The sequence below is a fragment of the Gouania willdenowi genome, chromosome 10 (assembly GCF_900634775.1).
Source record: "Gouania willdenowi chromosome 10, fGouWil2.1, whole genome shotgun sequence".
In the NCBI taxonomy this organism is placed as follows: Eukaryota; Metazoa; Chordata; class Actinopteri; order Blenniiformes; family Gobiesocidae; genus Gouania; species Gouania willdenowi.
In genome coordinates, this window is record NC_041053.1 from 29690272 (window position 1) to 29710498 (window position 20227).

The 20227-nt window shown below is 37.4% G+C and overlaps 1 protein-coding gene across 1 annotated transcript; it reads left to right on the top strand.

The window, feature by feature from the left end:
- Window positions 1-1780: 1780 nt before the first annotated feature.
- On the top strand, window positions 1781-20182 carry xkrx (XK related X-linked). The gene is made up of 3 exons (XM_028458980.1): window positions 1781-2541; window positions 17422-17681; window positions 18965-20182. Exons 1-3 carry the CDS (start codon window positions 2198-2200, stop codon window positions 19816-19818), a joined length of 1458 nt encoding a protein of 485 aa, XP_028314781.1. The 5' UTR covers window positions 1781-2197; the 3' UTR covers window positions 19819-20182.
- The last annotated feature ends 45 nt before the right edge of the window (window positions 20183-20227 follow it).

Sequence of the window (20227 nt, forward strand, 5' to 3'; positions counted from 1 at the left end):
TGACCCAATACAAATCATCTCATTTAGGTTTTAAATTAATTAAAGTCCTTCAACTACACCTGCCTGTTGCATTTTACAGAAAAAACAGACTTTAATGCTGCTTGTTATGAGACATCGACGAAAAGCATATAATTCCAGCAAGTTCAATTTGTCTACATTTTTGAAACAATATGTTGAGGTTTCATTTATTCAGACAACTTTTTTCATGACATTTACTTTAATCTCCTGACATGTTTCGACTGCCAACTGTCAGTCTTCCTCAGAGGCATCCGCTGATTGCTCTGATGTTTGAATAAATGAAACATTAACATATTATTTTTTTTTAAAAAAGCATATACAGTACATTTAGATATAAATCTATTTTATTCCAGTTATGCAGCGCACTAGTTACAGGAACCATATGTTGTTGTTGACGTGGTTATCTATTTGGGTCAACTGCAGTCTAATCTTATTCTCTCTTATTTTGAAAGCAGGCCTAGTGATTCAGAAGGTATTATAAAAAAGGTCTCAGAAAAGTAAATATACATATTTATATAAAGTAAGTATTATAGGTATTTAGACGTATAGCAATCAATCAATCTTTTATTTGTATAGCGCCAAATCATAACCAATGGTATCTCAAGACACTTTACAGTAGAGCAGTCTTAAGGACGGACTCTTCATTTTATGGATACACACATATGCATATATACGTATATACACATACATACAGTATGTATCCCACACCCAACATGAATTCATCATGGCGGCAAGGAAAACCTTCTGTTAAGCAGCAGGTATATAAAAAGACAGGTCAAAAATGAAGAAGGGAAGGTAGGAATAGGAGTATATACTGTATACCATTAATTAATTATTGTATCGCAAAAAGATAACCAGATTAAATATTTGTTTATATTTTGACAACTGAAATAAATGCTTAAAAAACAGGTTCTGAGCCAGTATAAAAAAAACTAACACGAAACATTTTATATGTCGTCCGTCTGTAATTTTAAAAAAAAACAAATGACATGCTTGTCAAGATGGATTCCGCTGTGTAATACTTTAATAAATAAATACTTAGATACTCAAGCAATAATATATTGATATATATGATAAAATGTATACATAATATTAATAAAAAATATATATATATATATAAAAACCTAAATGATGCACCCAATGAGTCAATTTTTATTCATTTAAATGACCATAACCAGACATAATCCATATCTGCAGGCTAACACAAAAGCGAGAGATTAAAATAGGCGGTATTGTGAATTGATGTATTTGATGTAAATAAAGTAGTAAAAAGTATATATATATATATATATATATAAAGAATGATTTGCATTAACAAAATATATATCAAAACACAATACACAAAAATAAAATAAAATCTAAAGAAATTGAAGGTCAGTCAAAACATAAATTTACAATGATTTTGGAAATCTTTAGAATGTATGTAAGAATGCACAAACTAAATATTTTTACATAGTATTTTAACTCGATAAAAAAAACATGGCATGTTTTGTTGTTGTTGTTTTTTTTAATCCAAGATTAAAATAGGGTTGCACAAAAATATTCTAATTTTAGCCTCCTTTTTAAACCGAACCTAATATAATAACCAAACTCAAGTAATGGAAACTCATAGAGTGCACGAACTGCAGTAAAATAGGCCGACCGGATGTAGACGCGTTTCGCGCATGCGTTGATGGGATCAGGCCGTCAGTGCCCGATCCTTTCACTGGCCTATTCCTTTCAACGCATGCGCGTTAGCTACGTAATGCGTTGAGAGGCGTCGCTGCGCAGATGCAGTTCTGGCAACAACCTGTAGGTCGCAGCGCGGTGTTCCGCTACTCAGACGCACACAAAACAGTTCGTGGAGCCGGGGAGCTAGTCAGAATGTGGACGGGTTCGTCCTGCTGGACTTTTTGTTTCACTGATGGACTTTAAGGGCTGAAATCTGAGCAGCAGCAGCAGCAGAAACACAGACGCCAACACCGACGCGGTGTCCTCCGGGGTAACAGGGCACACAGGGACGGGGAGTCAGTGACCGGTCACTGGGTGGAGGATGTCCACATCGGGACACCAGCAATGATCGCATCGGCTGAAAGTTGGGAGCGACGGCTTGTCAAAAGCGAGACTTCCACAGTGTGATCGAGCTCTGGATTAGTCCGTGTTTTCTCTCTACGTGGCAACACTCAGACCCGGGCCAGACATGTGCGAAGTGTCCCGGGATGAGCATCAGATCACCGACGTGGAGCGCTGCTCCGTGCTGGCGGAGAACGGAGTCCTGCTGGTGGTCAACCAAAGCCGGGTCCAGCCGCCTCTCAGCGTCGTACTGGCCACGGTGCTCTACTGCGCAGAGTTCATCACTGCCGCAGTGCTCTGCAGCATGTACAGGAAGACCGACGACCTGGTCTGGATGGGCTTCAGCATCGCCTTCATGCTGGTGCCCGCAATACTCATCCAGTTAACCCTGACTTTCATCCACAGAGACCTGGGCCGGGACCGACCCCTGGTCCTGTTCCTGCACCTGCTGCTGCTGGGTCCCGTCATCAGGTGGGTCACAACCCCCCCCCCCGACCACCACCACCACCACCACCACCACCCCAACATCACATTAGCACTGTAGCCTTTTATTATAGTCCAGTGAAGTCCACATCAGGGTTGGGCTCAGTTAAGTTTTTCAGTTTAAATTACCCATGTTCAGTTACAACTCAATGATTACAGTCACCATCGATTTTTCTAATTACAATTCAATTGCAATAATTTCCTCAACCTCAGAAAGTCAATTACAAATACGTTCTTAATTTCTAAAGTTCAATTACAATTAATCACAATTACTGAGCCTGAAATAAATGACCTAATAAAAGTTAACCTTCCTCTTGTGTTACTTTTCTCTTAGCATCTATTGTGATAACAAGTCCCAAATCAGCTGTAAAATACACCAAAAAATACTATATATCATCTAATTTCTTTCCCATCTACTGGTTACCATGTTAGGCAATTGTTATCTACATGTGTGTAGAACGGTACACAGAACTGTAACATAGTTTTCCAGTTTTGAGTTGAATTACAATTGACATTTTTTTACAGAATTTTCTTGACAATTACAAAGTCAATTATCTAAACACGCCTACTCATGAATATGCATATAAGCGGGCCCCAAAACAGACACTTTTCAAAGGGATAAAACTGGAAAACAGGCGAATTTGGGAAAATAAACCTCAAATAGTATATGTTGTAGGGGTTCTTAGAACAAATGGAGATGGGTGAAAAATAGCATGATATAGGACCCTTAACGGTACATGACAGTTGATTTGATTCTTATTCTTAGCTATTACCTTAAGGGTTCCAAAGGTAAGACAGTCAGACTCATTACATAACACAAGTTTAATTTACTATGGGAAGGCTGTGCAAGATATGACGTCAGCAAGTATTAATTGAAGCTTGGTTCTGCTCGAAAGTATTGCAGGTTGTTTTACATTAAGTTGCAAAAGATGAGTACCGATATTATCCCATCTAACATCCCACTCTTAACAGATGCTATCATAGTGATCCTAGTGATATTCATGTTGTTCTCAAGATCACAATAGACTTGACTCAGACCAGAATTCACAGAGACCAAGACGAGACTGAGACTCTTGGGAGTTGAGAACAAATCAAGACCAAGGCCGAGACAAGACAAAGACCATAAAAATCTACTTTAAAAACCATGACACGTTTGAACAGTTAAAAAATATTCTCTCTTCAATTTTAGTTTTCTTCTAAATTCTTTTGACCTACAAACAAAATGCCTTCAACTCTTTCAAACCACAACACAAACATCCTGACACATTTGTTACACAAAATTATTCCAGAGGTCGTCTTCTGATCCAAAGGTTGGGGGTTTGATCCCATTCTATATCCGTCTGTGTCGAAGTGTCCTTGGGCAAGACACCGAACCCCAAGTTGCTCCCAATGGTAGATTAGCGCCTTGCACGGCAGCTCATTCCCATTGGTGAGTGAATGTGAATGAGCTGATATTGTGAAGTGCTTTGGGACTACCTCAGTGGTTATAAAGCTTTATATTAGAAATCATGTCCTTTTAAATACATACCAATTTTTTTGCAAATGTTCAAAGCGATTGATGATGAGTCCAGAATTTTTTTTTTTTAAATATCTGAAAATCAGATGTTTATTTGTCAGGGGAATGAGGCCTATAGTAGGTGTTCAGAGGTATTTCTGTCTAGAAAATTTAGATGGACTGATTTTTTTAAAGGTGTCTGATAGGAGTGTGACGATATCTCGATTATCGATATGCTTGTGCTAAATATTGATTTTTTTTTTTTTTTTTTTTTTTTCCTCAACCTTTTCTGCTTTTTTCACTAAAATGTGCAGGTAGGTCTTCACAGAAATGTTGTCACTGTTTGTTGAAAGAACCAATATATTGTTTATTGGAATATTACACTATAATGGTGTCACTGGTAAGAAAGACCCTATTTTTTGTTTCCAGAAAGCACTATTGGAGATACTTATTCATTTACATTGGTATGTTGACACTTATTTACAGAAATGTTGCACTAAAGTAGTGTCACTGTTCATAGGACACTTTCTCAATGTATTGTCTCTCAGAGATATAAAATAAAAATTGTATTTTTTCACTTAATCTTTTTTTTTTCTTGTTTTGTCATAGATTATCGTAGATTGATTTCTGACCAACATATCGATAATCGCAGTATCGTCATATCGTGAGATGATCGTTATCGCGTATCGTATCGTGAGGTACCCAGAGGTTCCCACCCCTAGTGTCTGATAAGGACCTCTAAACAATGTCCGAGGAGGCAGAACGATCAAGTAACCTGCTGTGTCAGCAGTTTATCATTATAGAAGAGAGGGTGATTAAACTGTTGTGGAAAAGCAATTATTGATGCGTTGGTTAAATAAAAATGGCTGCTGGTTTTTATTTTATTGGTTAAAATTGATGACGGTTTTTAAACAAAACACAGTAGAAGCAAAAACTCTGAAACATTTATCAATACAATGAGTTGTTGTGATGTTTTTACCAGGAGCAGCCGCTAACGGTCTGAGCGATGCCTAACAAGTTCAGTTTGATACGACTGTTGGTTTAAACCATTACTGAAACATTTGAAATCATTTAATAGTTTCATCTTTTAGGGACATCTGTTTAATGAAGATTCATTTATTATGTTCTTTATTTTGTCTTCAAACACAATATCAACAATTCATAATCGGTCTTTTTTTGCTCACATTATGACTGTTTTGGTTGCGTTGGTGTTTTTGTCCTGAAAAGAGATGAGTCATAGGTAACAGATGGAGATCCTGTCTGATATGAGCAACATGCTGACAAAACAGAACAGCCTCCCACAGAACAGCCGACTTCTTCTGTTTTACATGAATACACTCGTCTTTTTGAGTCTAAGGCACTTGTAAACCCACTCAAATGTATAATCACATCATACACGTGTCAAACTCAAGCATCCAATCACTAGTGCAGTGCCCGTAGGAAGTATGTATTTCTATAGAAGAGTGGGAGGTTAAGTAGCTTTGTCATGAATGGCCGAATGAGGTTGTGTTTGAAGGTGGGACATCAGGGACATTTAGGTTTGTTGTGAAATGTGTACAGTGATAACTATTGTGTTTTCATATATTTTGGCTTTTAGCAAGGGCACTGTAGGGAGTTGAACCCCATCTATTCTGATTCCAGTTTGTTGTCCTGGCGGATCCGGATTTCCTCAGACGGAACAAACTCGGTCTGGACTCGTTTAGTGTCATTAATCCACAACAGTCAGTTTAGATGCACATGGAATTTGTAAAGAATTTATGAAATTCATTGCTTTTATAGAGAGATAATTTATTAACGGCATCATTGCAAACAAATCCGACGTTGAACCGAGCAGCAGCCATGCACACGTTCTGCAAGGAACAGTCACACTTTAGAGGTAGGAACAATGTTCCAATGTTCTAATATTCCAATGTTCCAAAATGGGTGGGCTCTCCAGTGATTGGCTAAGGTGTGCAGTGATTGGCTGGGTAGGACAAATGTTCTAATGTTCTACCTGATGACATCACTGCAAGCTAGGACTGATGAGTCCGTCGACTCAGGAGGTGGGGCGCCCAAATAAATCCGACATTGCACACCCTTCGACCAAGCAGCAGCCATGTTGAAACTCAGGACAGTCTGATCCTGATCCGCAGAGATATTTGAGGAACACACAGACAGACGTTTCTTGCTTTTATAGAGAGATTGTTCCTCAACAGGATAGGTGAAATTCAGACACAAAGTTTACTGTAGCGCTACATTGTCTGTGACATTACATCAGGGGTTCCCAACTTTTTTAGGTCATGACCCAATTTTAATATCACTTTTTTTTTTTTTTTACAATTAGCTCAGATAATTTTATACTGCATTTTATACTTGAACTAGATTTATAGTTGAGAAAGCAAAAGTATAGAATTATAGTATTGATAAAGATTGTTTTGTGTGTGTGTGTGTGTGTGTGTGTGGTTATAATTTGAAAAATAATAATAAAAACATTTTAAAAAAAATGTAATTATAAATTATTCGACATTTCAGGGGACCCCATTTTAATTCCAGGCGACCCCACATGGGGTCATGATCCCAAGGTTGAAAAAAAAACCATTACATTATTATGTTTTTTTAAGTCTGCAGCGGTAGGGGGTACATGACTTCAGGTTAAATGTCGAAAGGGGTACGGGACTGTGAAAAGACACACTTAGGAATCCATCAAACTGTTTTTCATGCTGTTCTGAGAACTTGCAAAAGCAGCGACTCCTAAAACAAGTATTTTTAAACAAAATTGACTTTAGAATAAAATTATATCAAGATATTGTAACTTTCTGTATCGCCAGAATAGAAAGCTCAGCATCTCAGCAATTGTGACAGTCACAATTATGCAATGAAATAAATAAATTTATTTAATTGCAATAATAAAATATGCATTGCTGTCAAAAGATTGCACTTCTTGTAGTGTTAACCTTCGACAGCATGTGCAGACAAGGTAAAAAAAAAAATAAAAAAAAGAAAGCTCAGCATCTATCTATAAAAGCAAGGAACGTCTGTGTGCGTGTGTGTGTGTGTGTTTGTGGAGCGAATATCTCCCCAACGCAGTGTCTGATCGACCTGAAATTTTCTCAACATCCGTCATTTTGGAGTCATTTGATCATTCCAAAACCAATTTAAAACCAGTCTGAAATGACCAATCCACACTGTGGAACTCCTGTTTATGTCAATATGAAGACATACCTCCGACGGGTACTGTACTAGTATCTTAAATCTCGATATATTGTCCAGCCCTACTAACTAGGGCACATTAATGTTGGAATTGCTGATTTTTCCACCTAAAATCCCACTCTCTATCAAACTGCTCCACATTTTACCTGTGAACGACAATGAGTTGGACTCTCCTGCTTTATCACAAGGTAAAAGCAACAAAAAGTGCTTCAGAACCTTTGCGAATTCTTGAAACTTCACCTCCAGAGCACAAAAACATGGTCGAACAACAAGTAGATTCCCTGAAGGCATGGAATTGACTGCATGTGACTGTGATTGGCTATTTGTGCGTTTACCCTGTAATTATAATGTGAGACGGTCTGTCGTGTTTTTGCCACTACTTTCTATACTCTTAACCGCTTTCATGTAGAAGTGAGAGAATTTAAAAATAGTCAATGGATGCAGGTTAACCAGGCTCGGGTGAATTCAGTTCAGGAAAGGAGTTTTGTTTGAACACCGTCAAGTCTTTCTGGTGAGTCGGTTAATCCAGCCGAGCTACCTGTTTGGCAAACTCTGACTCATGCAGGATGAAGTATAAGGTAGAGTGTGTTGTTAAGTGTAAATCTAGGTTCCCCTTCCTTCTTCGCCCTCTGAAAACGTTTATTTGTGAACACCAGTGCTCCACGGTGTTGCTTGAAGGAGCGTCCTTCCTTCCTCAAGGCCGGAAATGTGATACTTTCCCTTTGTTACAGATTAATTACACTTGGAACGAGTAAAAACTGTTTAAGATACGTGTGAGAAGACCAGTGTATTGCCTTTCTCTCAGAAGTTTGCTTGTGTTTGGATAAAAATGTAAATGTATGTTAGCTGGTTATGACAAAGCTATTTTCTTATGTAATCATATAAACACACATAATCGACACAAACGTAAAAATAAATGGCATGCATACATGCATTTATTTTTATGATAATTTAAAAATGTCTGTTTGCCAAGGATCATTCAAAAATATGACAAGCAATATAGTATAAGTGGGATTTAATCATTTGTTGTCATGAATTGAAGAGATTTGTTTCTGACAATAACGTTTCTGAGCTTTTTTCATTCGAAAATCACATGCATGTCATACCTTTTTTTTCCCATTGTATACAAACTCGTGACCAATACAACAATGCAAATAAAAGAGAATCATCAAAGCGTTGGTTCAGCTCGTCACACCAAATCTATGGTATTTGTAATCTATGTAATAATTCTATGAATACATACGATCGACACAAATGTAAACATAAATGGCCTGCAAAATATAATCAAATTTGTTTTGTTTTTTTAACTAATAATTCAAACATGACAGACGAGTGAAGAAGACGAAGGATCATTGACAGTACAGTATAAGTGTGATTTAAAGATGCTTACAATATTTGTTTTAATGAATTGAAGAGATTTGTTTCCGACAATGACGTTTCTGAGCTTTTTTCATTCGAAAATCACATGCATGTCATACCTTTTTTTTCCCATTGTATACAAACTCGTGACCATTACAAGTCTTTGGTAAAAAAAAAAGTGTGTGTTAAAATAAAAGAGAATAATCAAAGCGCTGGACAAGCTGCTAACAGAATGCTAACAGAATGCTTTGTAGTGATATGTAGAAGACAGAAACAGATCTAATCATCAGTGCTGAATAAGCAGTTCTACTTTTAGCTCTGTGTGTAATACTGTTGTCTTGTGTATCGACTGTGTGAGCAACCAAAGCTTAACTTTGGATATTTTCAGACACACAAACACACTGAGGTGTGTCTGCCAGGCACCTCCCACTATATCTGGATCAAGGTCAGCGTGTGTGTGTGTGTGTGTGTGTGTGTGTGTGTGTGTGTACTGTAATTATTAACACATCAGAAACAAAAGCACACGAGCGCAGTCAGACTGACTGTAGGTATACGTGAAACCACTGACTAGCACTCCTCATGAGAGTCACAAGGCCTGCAGTTCTCCACAGGGACCATTGATCAGCAGTACTGGAACCACATTTGCTTGAGTTTTATTTTGAAAAGGCACACATTGAAGTGAAGATATCGTTGTTTTTTTTTAAAGCCGTCTACCGTAGGCCAGGCAGTGTGTAGGCGTGAAGGAACAGTTCTCCATTGTTCTGCAGAGCAAGAAGAAGTTGGACAAAGCCAGTTCACGTCTAATGAGAATTACGCAATTTTTATTTACACTACTTTTAACCACATGATATTCTTTGAAAAAATAAACAGACTACACCTACTGCTCCTCCTCTGACTATCTATTACCCCTCCTAGATAGACAGAGGAGGAGCAGGAGTCTGTAGCACCAACCTTGTTTGTTTATTTATTATTTATTTCTGTACATTATGGTTCCTTATTTTATATTCTCTATATTCTGTATTATTTCAACCCTGTTTACTGCTTTTCTTTTATTTTCTTTCCGTAATGATACTGGAATTGTGAGCCTTCCCCAAGGAATCACTAAAGTCTATCTAATATAATCTAATCCAATTTAATTTGAACTTTAAGCAATTGTTAAGTGTAAAAAAAAAACCTTGGGGCCCAAGACCTCATGTGGGGTCACCTGCAATTGAAATAGGGTCACCTAAAATGTCTTGTAATTAGTTAAAAAAAAAATTTTTTAGGTAAAAACATTAAAATTCAATTTTTTTTTATTATTATTATTTTTTTCATATACACATCACACACAATAAATCTCAAATAACTGTATCCTATACTTAAACTTTCTGAAATATAAATGTAGTTCAAATAAAATTCAGTATGAAAATATGAGGTGACGCTCTTGTGACTTTGTGCACTAATCCTGGCGAACTCTATTTGTAACACACTTTAAAAAAAAAAACATGATCCAAACTAATTACAGAAAAAGAAAATGTCTCGGGGTCGTTGGACCTTTGTGATATCAAAATGGTGTCACGACCCGAAAAAGGTTGGGAACCTCAGTTTTAGATGTTTAAACTGCCCATTTTACTTTCATTTGATCAGTTTGTGAATCCAAACAACGTCACACTAAGGATGAATGATTAACTGCATTTGCGATATTATCACGATATAAAACGCGATTTTCTAATCGCAAAGGCTGCAATTTTTTTTTTTTTCTTGTCCTGTTTTGTTAAGTTCAGAGAGTGTTTAAGAAGTGCAGTCCACAGGTTTCATGAAACGTGACGTTAGTTAGATATGTTGTAGAGGTAAAGCCACACATTTGTTTGCTTTATTGTTGTAATCTGTGCTTTAAAATGTATATTTTATATTTATTTAAAGTTTAACTAAATCTGATATTGTTTATTATGAAATAGATTGATTTATTGCTTGTGTTCATTGAAAAATACGTGACAAGAGGCCCTTGAAAAAATGATCGCATATTAAATTGCAATCGCAATATTGAGGGGAAAAAAAATCGCAATTAGAATATTTTCCAAAATCGTTCAGCCCTACTTCATATTTTGTCTTAATAAGATTTATTATCAAAATAAAAGACAGAAAAGTGAGAGTTAAAAAAAAAAAACAATAAATGGTGATTTCTTCACAGTATTTTAATTTTTTGAATTCCTGTTTTTGTGGGTTTTATGAGCTGGAAGCCCAAATTATGTAAAAATAAACAAATAAATAATTGAAATTGTTTAAATTGTGGGCCCTGAATCTATAATCTATGAAAGTTTAACTTTTTTAATGGAAATTAAAAAAAACTTTTCCATGATATTCTTATTTATTTTGAAAGGGTCTGTATGTTTTCTTCAAATTTGAGACATTTTGCTCTGTTTGGGTCGTAGCTAGAGAACTAAATCTGCTGATACAGTAAATACAGTGTCTGTTTGAGTCCAAACACATTATCTCCCAGCCCTGAAGGTTTCCCTCAGTTCTGTACAAACACATGTAGAGTTGGTGCAGAAGCTCGAGCCAACATGTCTCAGATCAGAACATGAAGTCCATCAGGGTTGTTATTTCAATACAGCTCATCCTGTTTTCTTCTTCTCTTCCCTCTTCCGTTCATTTCCGCCACGACTTTGTCTATTTTTGCTTCGCACTGTAAAACAAATGAGCTGTGCTGTGTCCGGGCTCATGATGGGAGGCTTCCTGTGTGACTTGGGGATGGTATAATTGCCTAATTCATGCATACATACAGTAGAATGCACTATCGGGAGGAATTTAACCACTGATGTTTATAGATAATGATGCATGCCAACAACCAGTTATGTTTGGAGATTTCTATCATTTTTTTTTAAAGAGTTTTCTTTTAAAAAGTTAACAGTTTTGAAGGTTTGCAGAGGTTCCTGTGCAGATAACTTGATGGAAGCCAAACTGTAAGAAGACAGGGGAGTGTAATTTTAAAGATAGACTCCGTCTTAGCTTGTCTCTGTAAATGGTTCAGATCTGTCTAAACATGCTTGTGCCTCTTGTTAGTGTAGCTGCGTTCTAACCGTGTCTGATGAGCTAAACACAAGCCAAAAAAAATCAAAACAGGAGTGAGTTGCTAAAGAGACGTTTCCTGAGAGGAAGAATTATCAGTCAACTTCCTTTTTTTTTTTAGTGATATGTCCTCTTACTGACAGATTTCATGTCGAGACTGAAAACACAGACGAGCAGCTCGTGTTTTCTTCTTAAATCTATATACGACGCCTACCAGGAAGTCTGCGTATTGATCGCGTCGGCTAATGCATTCGTCCGTTGTGATGTTTTCCTGTGAAATTCAGCCCTCCCTCTCGATAGATTTTCAGATTCCTAAGTGCACGCTGCGCTGCCAGATTTACTGCCAGAGGCTTTTAAGTAAATCAGGTTTTTTTTGTTTCTCTTGTCTTTCTGTGCTGGATCCTGACCCCTCCTCTGCCCCTGGCTGTTTGTGTGATGAGTGAAACTACGAGTCTGTATAGTCAGAGACGGCTTGGCCTCTGGTTTGACACAGTTGGTTTTAGTTCAGGCAGTAATGTGAGTGTGAAGGAAGGCCTGTGTTTGTGCCTGTGTCGTGTTTTGAAAGGAATGGGTGCAGTTCCCTCTGAGGCTGCAGCAACAGTATCTGCAGACACATTCCAGCATGGTGGTGTGAGATGTAGAGCTGAGTCGTGAGCCTGAGCTCAATGTTGATTTGAATTAAATCTTATTTAATTCAGGTTTTTATTGCTTAATTCTACAGGTGGAATTCTGTATCTCCAGTCGAGGTAATCATACAGTTCAACTAAAAGAAGACAAAAAAAAAAACAAACAAATGAGGCTTTTATTTAGTATATAAATGCATTATAATGTTTTGCACAGGAGCTCCATTGTGACTGAAAGTATTTTGAGAAGTGGGGTTTTTGTGTGGCTGAACACTGAGAGCATTTACCTTGCAAACATGAAGGAAACCACACCCTGGCCTTTTGATTTAATCCTGTTGTGCCTCAGAGAGCCTGTGTTTCTACTGCTCTCTGCTGGAGGCTCTGCACTAAGCTTCAGCCATTAACATGTTGGCTTTACAGGTCATGACCCATGTGGGTCTCCTGGAATGTCTAGGAATTGATATATATATATATTCTTTAAATTTAAAACACACAATCTTAACGTTATTATATACCTATACTTTCTCAAAATATAAATATATGTCTAATAAAATGCACAATAAAAAAATAAAATGGCGCAATTTGTTAATAATCCTGGCTGATCTGTATTTGTAACACATGTTTTTGGGGTCGGCAGAAATGGTTCATATCAAAATTGGGTCACGACTAGGGCTGCACAATTATGGCCGAAATGATCATCACGATTATTTTTGATCAATTATATCATAGTCACGATTATTAATCGTGCTAGGGATAAATCTGTTATTCTTTTGCACTACGTAATAAAAAACAATATATGAACAGTTTACAGTGCAAAATGAAAAAAATATACAAAAAAAAAAGAAATGAACCCAAGAGTTCAAAATGTACCAAGGGTTAACAAATACACTATTGCAGAGTGACATCATGAAATGAAACTCATTGGAAACCATTACAGTTCACAGCTCTCATCATCTCATTAGATTTGCAGCAGGGCCCACATTTTAAACGTAAATAACGCCAACGATCAGGTCAATTTAATCATGGCAACCAAAATTGTGATCACGATTAAAATTTGATTCATTGTGCAGCCCTAGTCACGACCCAAAAAAGCCTGAGAACCAGTGCTTTTGCGGTGAGAATATTTCCTACATTGACAAAACATAAATATTTAGAAAAAAATAACTAACTATATAATAATATTAATTCGGGGTGTGTATTGCCTGGCATCTGGCGATACGATTCATATCCTGATACATAGGTCACGGTACGATACGATATATTCCGATTTTAAAGTATAAGGCGATTATTGCGATTTTTTTATATATGACTTAAACAACTAATCTGTAAATGTGTACACCTTCATGAGAACATTATGTATGAAATATATTTCATTAGCATATTTTACACTAAAAACATTGTCTTTAACGTGTCATGTGCCAAAAACTTAAAATAAAAAATAACATACAATCTGTCTGTGGCTTTTAAACCAACTTTGACTTTGGTGCAACTTAACTGAGGTATATGCCTAGAATAACAAATAAATGCAGGTGGTTAAATAAAGGTTAAAAATAAATAAATAAATAAAAATCGATATGGATGCATTTTGAATCGATCCGAGAATCGCGCGACGTAATATTGCGATATTCTGCCGAATCAATTTTTTCCAACACCCCTAATATTAATGATAATAATAATAATAATAGATTGATTAATATTTATGATCCTAATATATTTTACATTTTATATATTACTATTGGTATTTAAAAAAAATCTCTGCTAGTTCTATTTTTAAACTTGTGAAGAATTGAGATTTAATCTTTTGTATTGTATTTATAACTGCTGCTTATCATCTAGTAAATAAATACTTTCTGACAAGAGAAAACCATTGGAGGTACTTTTCTGTCTTAGTATCATAAATTCATTCATAAATGAAGGTAAATAAATATACTTTTGTCCACTAGATTTACAAATTGGTATTGTTATTTTCAAAGAAAAAGTCAATCTTAATTGTTTTGGACACAAGGAAGAAAGTTAAAGAACAAAATTAAAACTTTTCAAAGCTTCAAAGGTCCCATATCATGATATTTTTCATCCATCTCCATTTGTTCTAAGAACCTCAAAAACATAATATTTGAGGTTTATTTTCCCAAACTCGCCTGTTTTCCAGTCACTTTCTGAGCAACTCTACACAAACGGGCTGATTTGTGGCCTACTTATGCATATTCATGAGTGGGCGTGTCTATGGACGGAACACTGACTTCCTCCTCCCCGCACGGTGACATAGGGCCAGAGGACGGCCCGCCCTCCTCCCACCCACTCCGTAGCTGAGCTCATGCTGCTTTATAAAAATGAGAGAGTGTGGGGGCGGGGCGTTCGCTGGTACATACATAGACTGTAGAAAATACATACATAGCACTGAGCGAAGGACGCTGACACGCTCACCTTCGTGGGCGTGTCTGTTTACATGTCAATCACGGCAGAGAGCTTCCTGGAGGCGTGGCTTCTCCAGCTCAGTGTCGTGTCAAATTCTTCATCAAAGTGGGAACACGTCATCAAATTGGAGCGAGGTGTTTGGGCTCAGCCTGTAGTAAGAAAGGAGCAAATCACCCTCTGACTAACGATTGAGGGAATCAATGAAAGAAACACTTTATGAAGCCCAAATAGCACTTTTATCATGTTTAAAGCACAAAAGTCCATTTAGCGTAACATGGGTCCTATAAAACAAACCTTAAGTCAGCTAAAGATAAAAAGTTAGTCAGTTTAAAGGTAGAGGTAAACACATTGAAAGCTTCTGTGTTTGTATTAGTTTGTATTATACACACCGACTATTTGTCAAAGGATCTGCTGGAGTCTGCCCCATGTGACGCTGACGCTCAAAGCGTGTTACACACACAAGACAAGAAGACTATAAGTTCTCCCACGCAGACAGAGAGGCATCTGCAAACACATTTACACCATCTTCTACATCATAAAGTGCATGTTTTAGTACAGAGAGGATTCATGGCTCACAGGCTCCAGCAGAACATACAAACCCTAGCAGTATTCTGCTTTTCTTTATAGGTTTGAACATCCTGAGGAAAAGTCAAATACACAAAACATTGACTTTTACAGCTTTGATAAATAAGCATTTGTTATTTTATATTGTTTTCTATGTTTGATTTGCCTTGGGAAAAAATATTTCTCACTCAAAATTCCCTATAATCCTGGAATGTCAAAATAAATTTAAAATACGGACCAGTTTGACCTCCAGTGGGCCGCACAATACTGGCGGGAAAACAAGAAATTTGAATAGTAATATGCCCCACTTTGCACTTTCACATTTAAATGGTATAAAAAGAATGTAAGGCGCCATCAATATCTAAGAAACAAGTTACATATCACCTAAATTTACTTGATTTTGTGATTAATTTTGATTTATTTTGGCAAAACTTTGTGGAATAATTGAGTTTCAACAATTTGCCTTTACAAATGACTCCATCATGTGATAGAAACATGAGCCCCTCACAAAAAAAAGTTTCATTTAACTTGTGTATTTTGAGGTACTGTGATATCCACAATCGAATTAGTTGATCATTGACATTCTACACATTGATTCTTCATGTTTTTACATTCTCCTGCAGGTCAAATACGATGGTCTGAGGCAGTGGTTCTCAAATGGGGGTACGTGTACCCCTAGGGGTACGCAATGGCACTGCAGGGGGTACTTGAGAGAGTGGAAAATGAACAGCAACAAAAAAGATGACTATAGAAATAAATCTATTCAGGAGGGACTAAATCAGCGTTTTTCAACCTTGGGGTCGGGACCCTATGTGGGATCGCCTGGCGTTTAAATGGGGTCGCCTGAAATTTCTGAAAAATTAAACTAGTTTTTTTAAATGAATTGTTTTTTTATATTTAAAACAACACACAATCTTAAACAACTGTATTTCTGTACTTTCACTTTGTGAAATATAAATATAGTTCAACTAAAATGCAGTAAAAAAAAAAAAAAAAAAATATATATATATATATAAATATAATTTGAGCTCAAACATGATCAAAAATTAATTCTAGAAAAAAAAATTTTGATATCAAAATGGGGTCATGGTCCAAAAAAAAAGGTTGGGAACCACTGGTCTAAAATTTTTTATCCCGTGTACCCCTTCGCATTGTTGTCTAATCATATGTACCTCCTCTTCATATCATAAGTACCATTTGTGGAACAACAGGCTCTCATAAACCCCTAAATGTGTCTCAAACACTGGTTCCTTAAGGCTTTATCTACAAATTCAAAACAATTAGTGGAATTTAGTTAAACTGCAACTTGTGTGTGAATACTTTGATTGTAAATACAGTCTTCTTTGTAAAATGTAGCTGATTATTGTCTCCTTTTGTCACAAGTGTGAAAAAATTGCTTCTACAGCGTAAAATAATCCTGTTTCAATAAATTACAAAAAAAATATATAGTATTTTTTTTTTTAGCAATAGTACTGTTAGTTTGTGGTGAATCTGTCCAAAAAAATAGCCTGAAACGGAACAAGGAACATTTTCAGGTTTATTTTTAAATTAATTGTTAAATCTTTCCGAGTACCCCCGGCAATGTGCTCCTGTAGCCCTAGGGGTACACGCACCCTTGTTTGGGAACCGCTGGTCTAAGGCAGTGTTTCCCAACCTTTTTTGTCTCATCTACCCCCGAGGCCTCTCTTCTGATTAGGAGAACCCCTTCGTCACTCCAATTTAGTAACCTTTCTTGTTTTATTTAACCTGTACGTTTTTAACGCACACTAAATATCAATTTTGTGCATTACAATTATTGTATAGCAGAGAATATATTTATCTCAATTTTTAGTAATGTGCGTAACATGTTAGTAACAATTTAGTCGGATATTAAGGATATTGTTTATTTCATTAATGCAGTTTATTGTTAACGGGTGGAAAAGCATGTACAGTGTCTGAAATAAGCTTAAAAATGACTCAGCATGTTGGAAATAGATTCATCAATGTTTTCAAGTACCCCCTAGGGTTACACGTACCCCTGTTTGGGAACCCCTGGTCTAAGGGACGGAATGGGCCCCCAGGCCTTGAGTTTGACACATGCTATAATCCAGTGTTTCCAGCGTGGTGCTGCACTGCCCTCTGCTGGTTTGATTATTTGCAACATCACTCCTCTCCTCTTTTTCCTCATCTCCTCAGGTGTTTTGAGGCCCTGGTGGTTTACTTCAAGGCAGGGAAAAAGGAGGAGCCGTACGTCACCATCTCTAGAAAGTACAGTCTGAAGAAAGGCCAGAAGATGCCCATGGAGTGGGAAATCGGTCAGACGGAGCGAATCCTGGCCACGCACAGGAACGCCTTCAAACGCACGGCTGTCATCCAGGCTTTCCTGGGCTCCACGCCACAGCTCACCCTGCAGCTGTACGCCACCATCCAGGAGAAATATGTCCTCCACATCAGACGTAAGAGATGCTAAAGAGGCTCCGCAGCCTTGGTTCATTTCATGGGTATTTTTTTAAAGTTACTGCTTGGATTAGGGGTGAAAGAAAAAATAGATTCTGCGATATACCGCCACGTTTCACAGCGTGATTATCGTATCGATCCAAAAAATGTTTTTTAATCATATTTTTTTAACAAAAAAAAAAAAGAAGCCTTTTAATTGTGTTAACATATGCATAACACGTAAACGTCCCGTCACTAGGTGTCAGTGAAGCACATCAGACCTTATTAAACTACCTCAATGAATTTTACTTTCATAAAACATACTGGGCACTTTTATAGATGTACCTGTATGTGGTTACTTATATATACATATACATATATACATATACATACATACATACATATACACATATATATACATACATACATATATACATATACATATACATATATATACATATATATATACATATACATATACATACATATATACATATACATACACATACATACATACACATATATATATATGTCTAATTTAAGAACTTAACAGAATCAGAATCTGTTGTAGAAGTAAAAGTTGAACTTTTTCTTTAGAAAATGTCATTTGACAGCTTGATAAACTAATTACAATTAGTCATTATTTACTTGTTCTCACAAATTAAAAAAAAGAAACTTAAATAAATTGTATTTCATACCATTTTGTACTTTTAAAGGTGAAAGACTTTGACACATACACTATGGTCTAACAGGGTTGGGGTCAATAATAATTGTAATCGTGTAATAGATAATTACAGTTGTGTGGTAATTGTAATTTTGAAATTCTGTTGCTGTCGTAATTAAATTGTAATTGAGTTTAGATCATTTACTTTGTCATTTTAATTCTATAAAAATTGTCAATTGTAATTTTTCGCAAAACTGGGGAACCATGTTACATACAGTTCTATGTACCGTTCTACACATATGTAGTTAACAATTATTAAAATGTGTTTCATATCAAACTTTTCCACATTTAAAAAAAATAAAATAAATCTAGGTGTATAACTGACCCAAAAAAAAGCCTCAGACGCTGACACCAAAAATATTGAAACCTATATTTTCATTGATTAGGAAGCCTAACAAGATAACTAAGAAATATGAAAGAAATTAGATGATTGATGTTTGTTTTTAGTGTATTTTACAGCTGTTATCATAAGCGATGCTAACAGAACGCTAACACAACAGGAAGATTAAAAATGATTGTAATTCAAAAATGTAATTGACTCCAACTCTGGCCCAACGTGATTTATTTGTTTGCTTGCAGTGGCTCTGATGGTCATCACCCTCATCTCCATCACATACGGGGCCCTCGTGTGCAGCGTCCTGGCCATCCAGATCAGATACGACGAATACAAAGTGCGCCTCCGTCCCCCTGCCTACCTGTGCATGATAGTGTGGAGAGTTCTGGAGATCGCCACCCGGGTCACGGCTCTCGTCCTCTTCACCACGGCCCTCCCCCACTGGGTGATCCTGGTGGGAATGGTGAACCTACTCTTCTTCTTCTTTCTCCCCTGGGGCGAGTTCTGGGCGAGGAAAGGCTCGCTCACCGAGAACGTGGAGAAGAACTTCTCTAAGCTGGGCACCACGGTGGTGCTGAGCATGTTCACGCTGCTCTACGCCTGCATCAACATCTTCTGCTGGTCGGCGGTGCAGCTGGACCTCACGCACCGCGAGCTCATCGAGAGGAAGCAGCGCTGGGACCGCCTGGCCATGTACTACTCATGTCGTTTCGTGGAGAACTTCCTCCTCATCACGCTCTGGTACTTCTTCAAGTCAGACTTCTACGAGTACGTGTGCGCGCCGCTGCTCGCCGTGCAGCTGCTGATCTGCTACAGCCTGGCCGTGCTCTTCATGCTGCTCTTCTACCAGTTCTGCCACCCGTGCAGACGCCTGTTCAAGCACAACGTGCACGACTGCCTGCACTGCATCTGCTGCCTCAGGGGAAACAGCGAGAAGAGAGGAAAACCTCCATCATACTCTACGGCCGCCACTTTGGTGCTGACGCCGGAAGAACCGCTGGAACTTTTAGACCCTCAGAACTCCCAGCGTCCTGATCTCACGCAGCCAATGGGATCACGAGAAACGGATATTGTCGATGACATCCTGGAGGCGGCCTGACGGGGAATCCTCCAGGAATAAAAACATGAGCTGTATTTGTGTGTTTGAGTAAAAGCGAATGTGCTCGAGATCAAACCTTTGCCTTGTTTTTCTGAAGTGTGTGTAAGTCAAGAGAGACTTTCAAGTTTACTCCAGATGTCTTAATCAGTCATGATTGCAAACATTTAGGACACCTTAACAAAGAGATTCACCTGATGGAAAAGACAGCATCACACAAAGGCTGCTCACACTGAGCCAGGTGTGGGGGGAAACGTGCCAACGGTGCCCAAAAAAAAAAACCCATCTAATCAGAACAGGTTCACACGTCAAGAATGTTCCTCTGCATCTGCACTAAAAAAACACTAAATAAAACTCTTGACAGAACGCAAGAAAAGGTCAATGGAAGAGTAAACATTAACATCTTCCTCAT

What these genes read in the sequence shown, in the direction of transcription:
- xkrx (XM_028458980.1), top strand. Translation starts at nt 2,198, where the DNA reads ATGTGCGAAGTGTCCCGGGATGAGCATCAGATCACCGACGTGGAGCGC. An exon ending in CTGCTGGGTCCCGTCATCAG is followed by an intron (nt 2,542 to 17,421) that starts GTGGGTCACAAC and finishes TCATCTCCTCAG; the next exon opens with GTGTTTTGAGGCCCTGGTGG. An exon ending in ATATGTCCTCCACATCAGAC is followed by an intron (nt 17,682 to 18,964) that starts GTAAGAGATGCT and finishes GTTTGCTTGCAG; the next exon opens with TGGCTCTGATGGTCATCACC.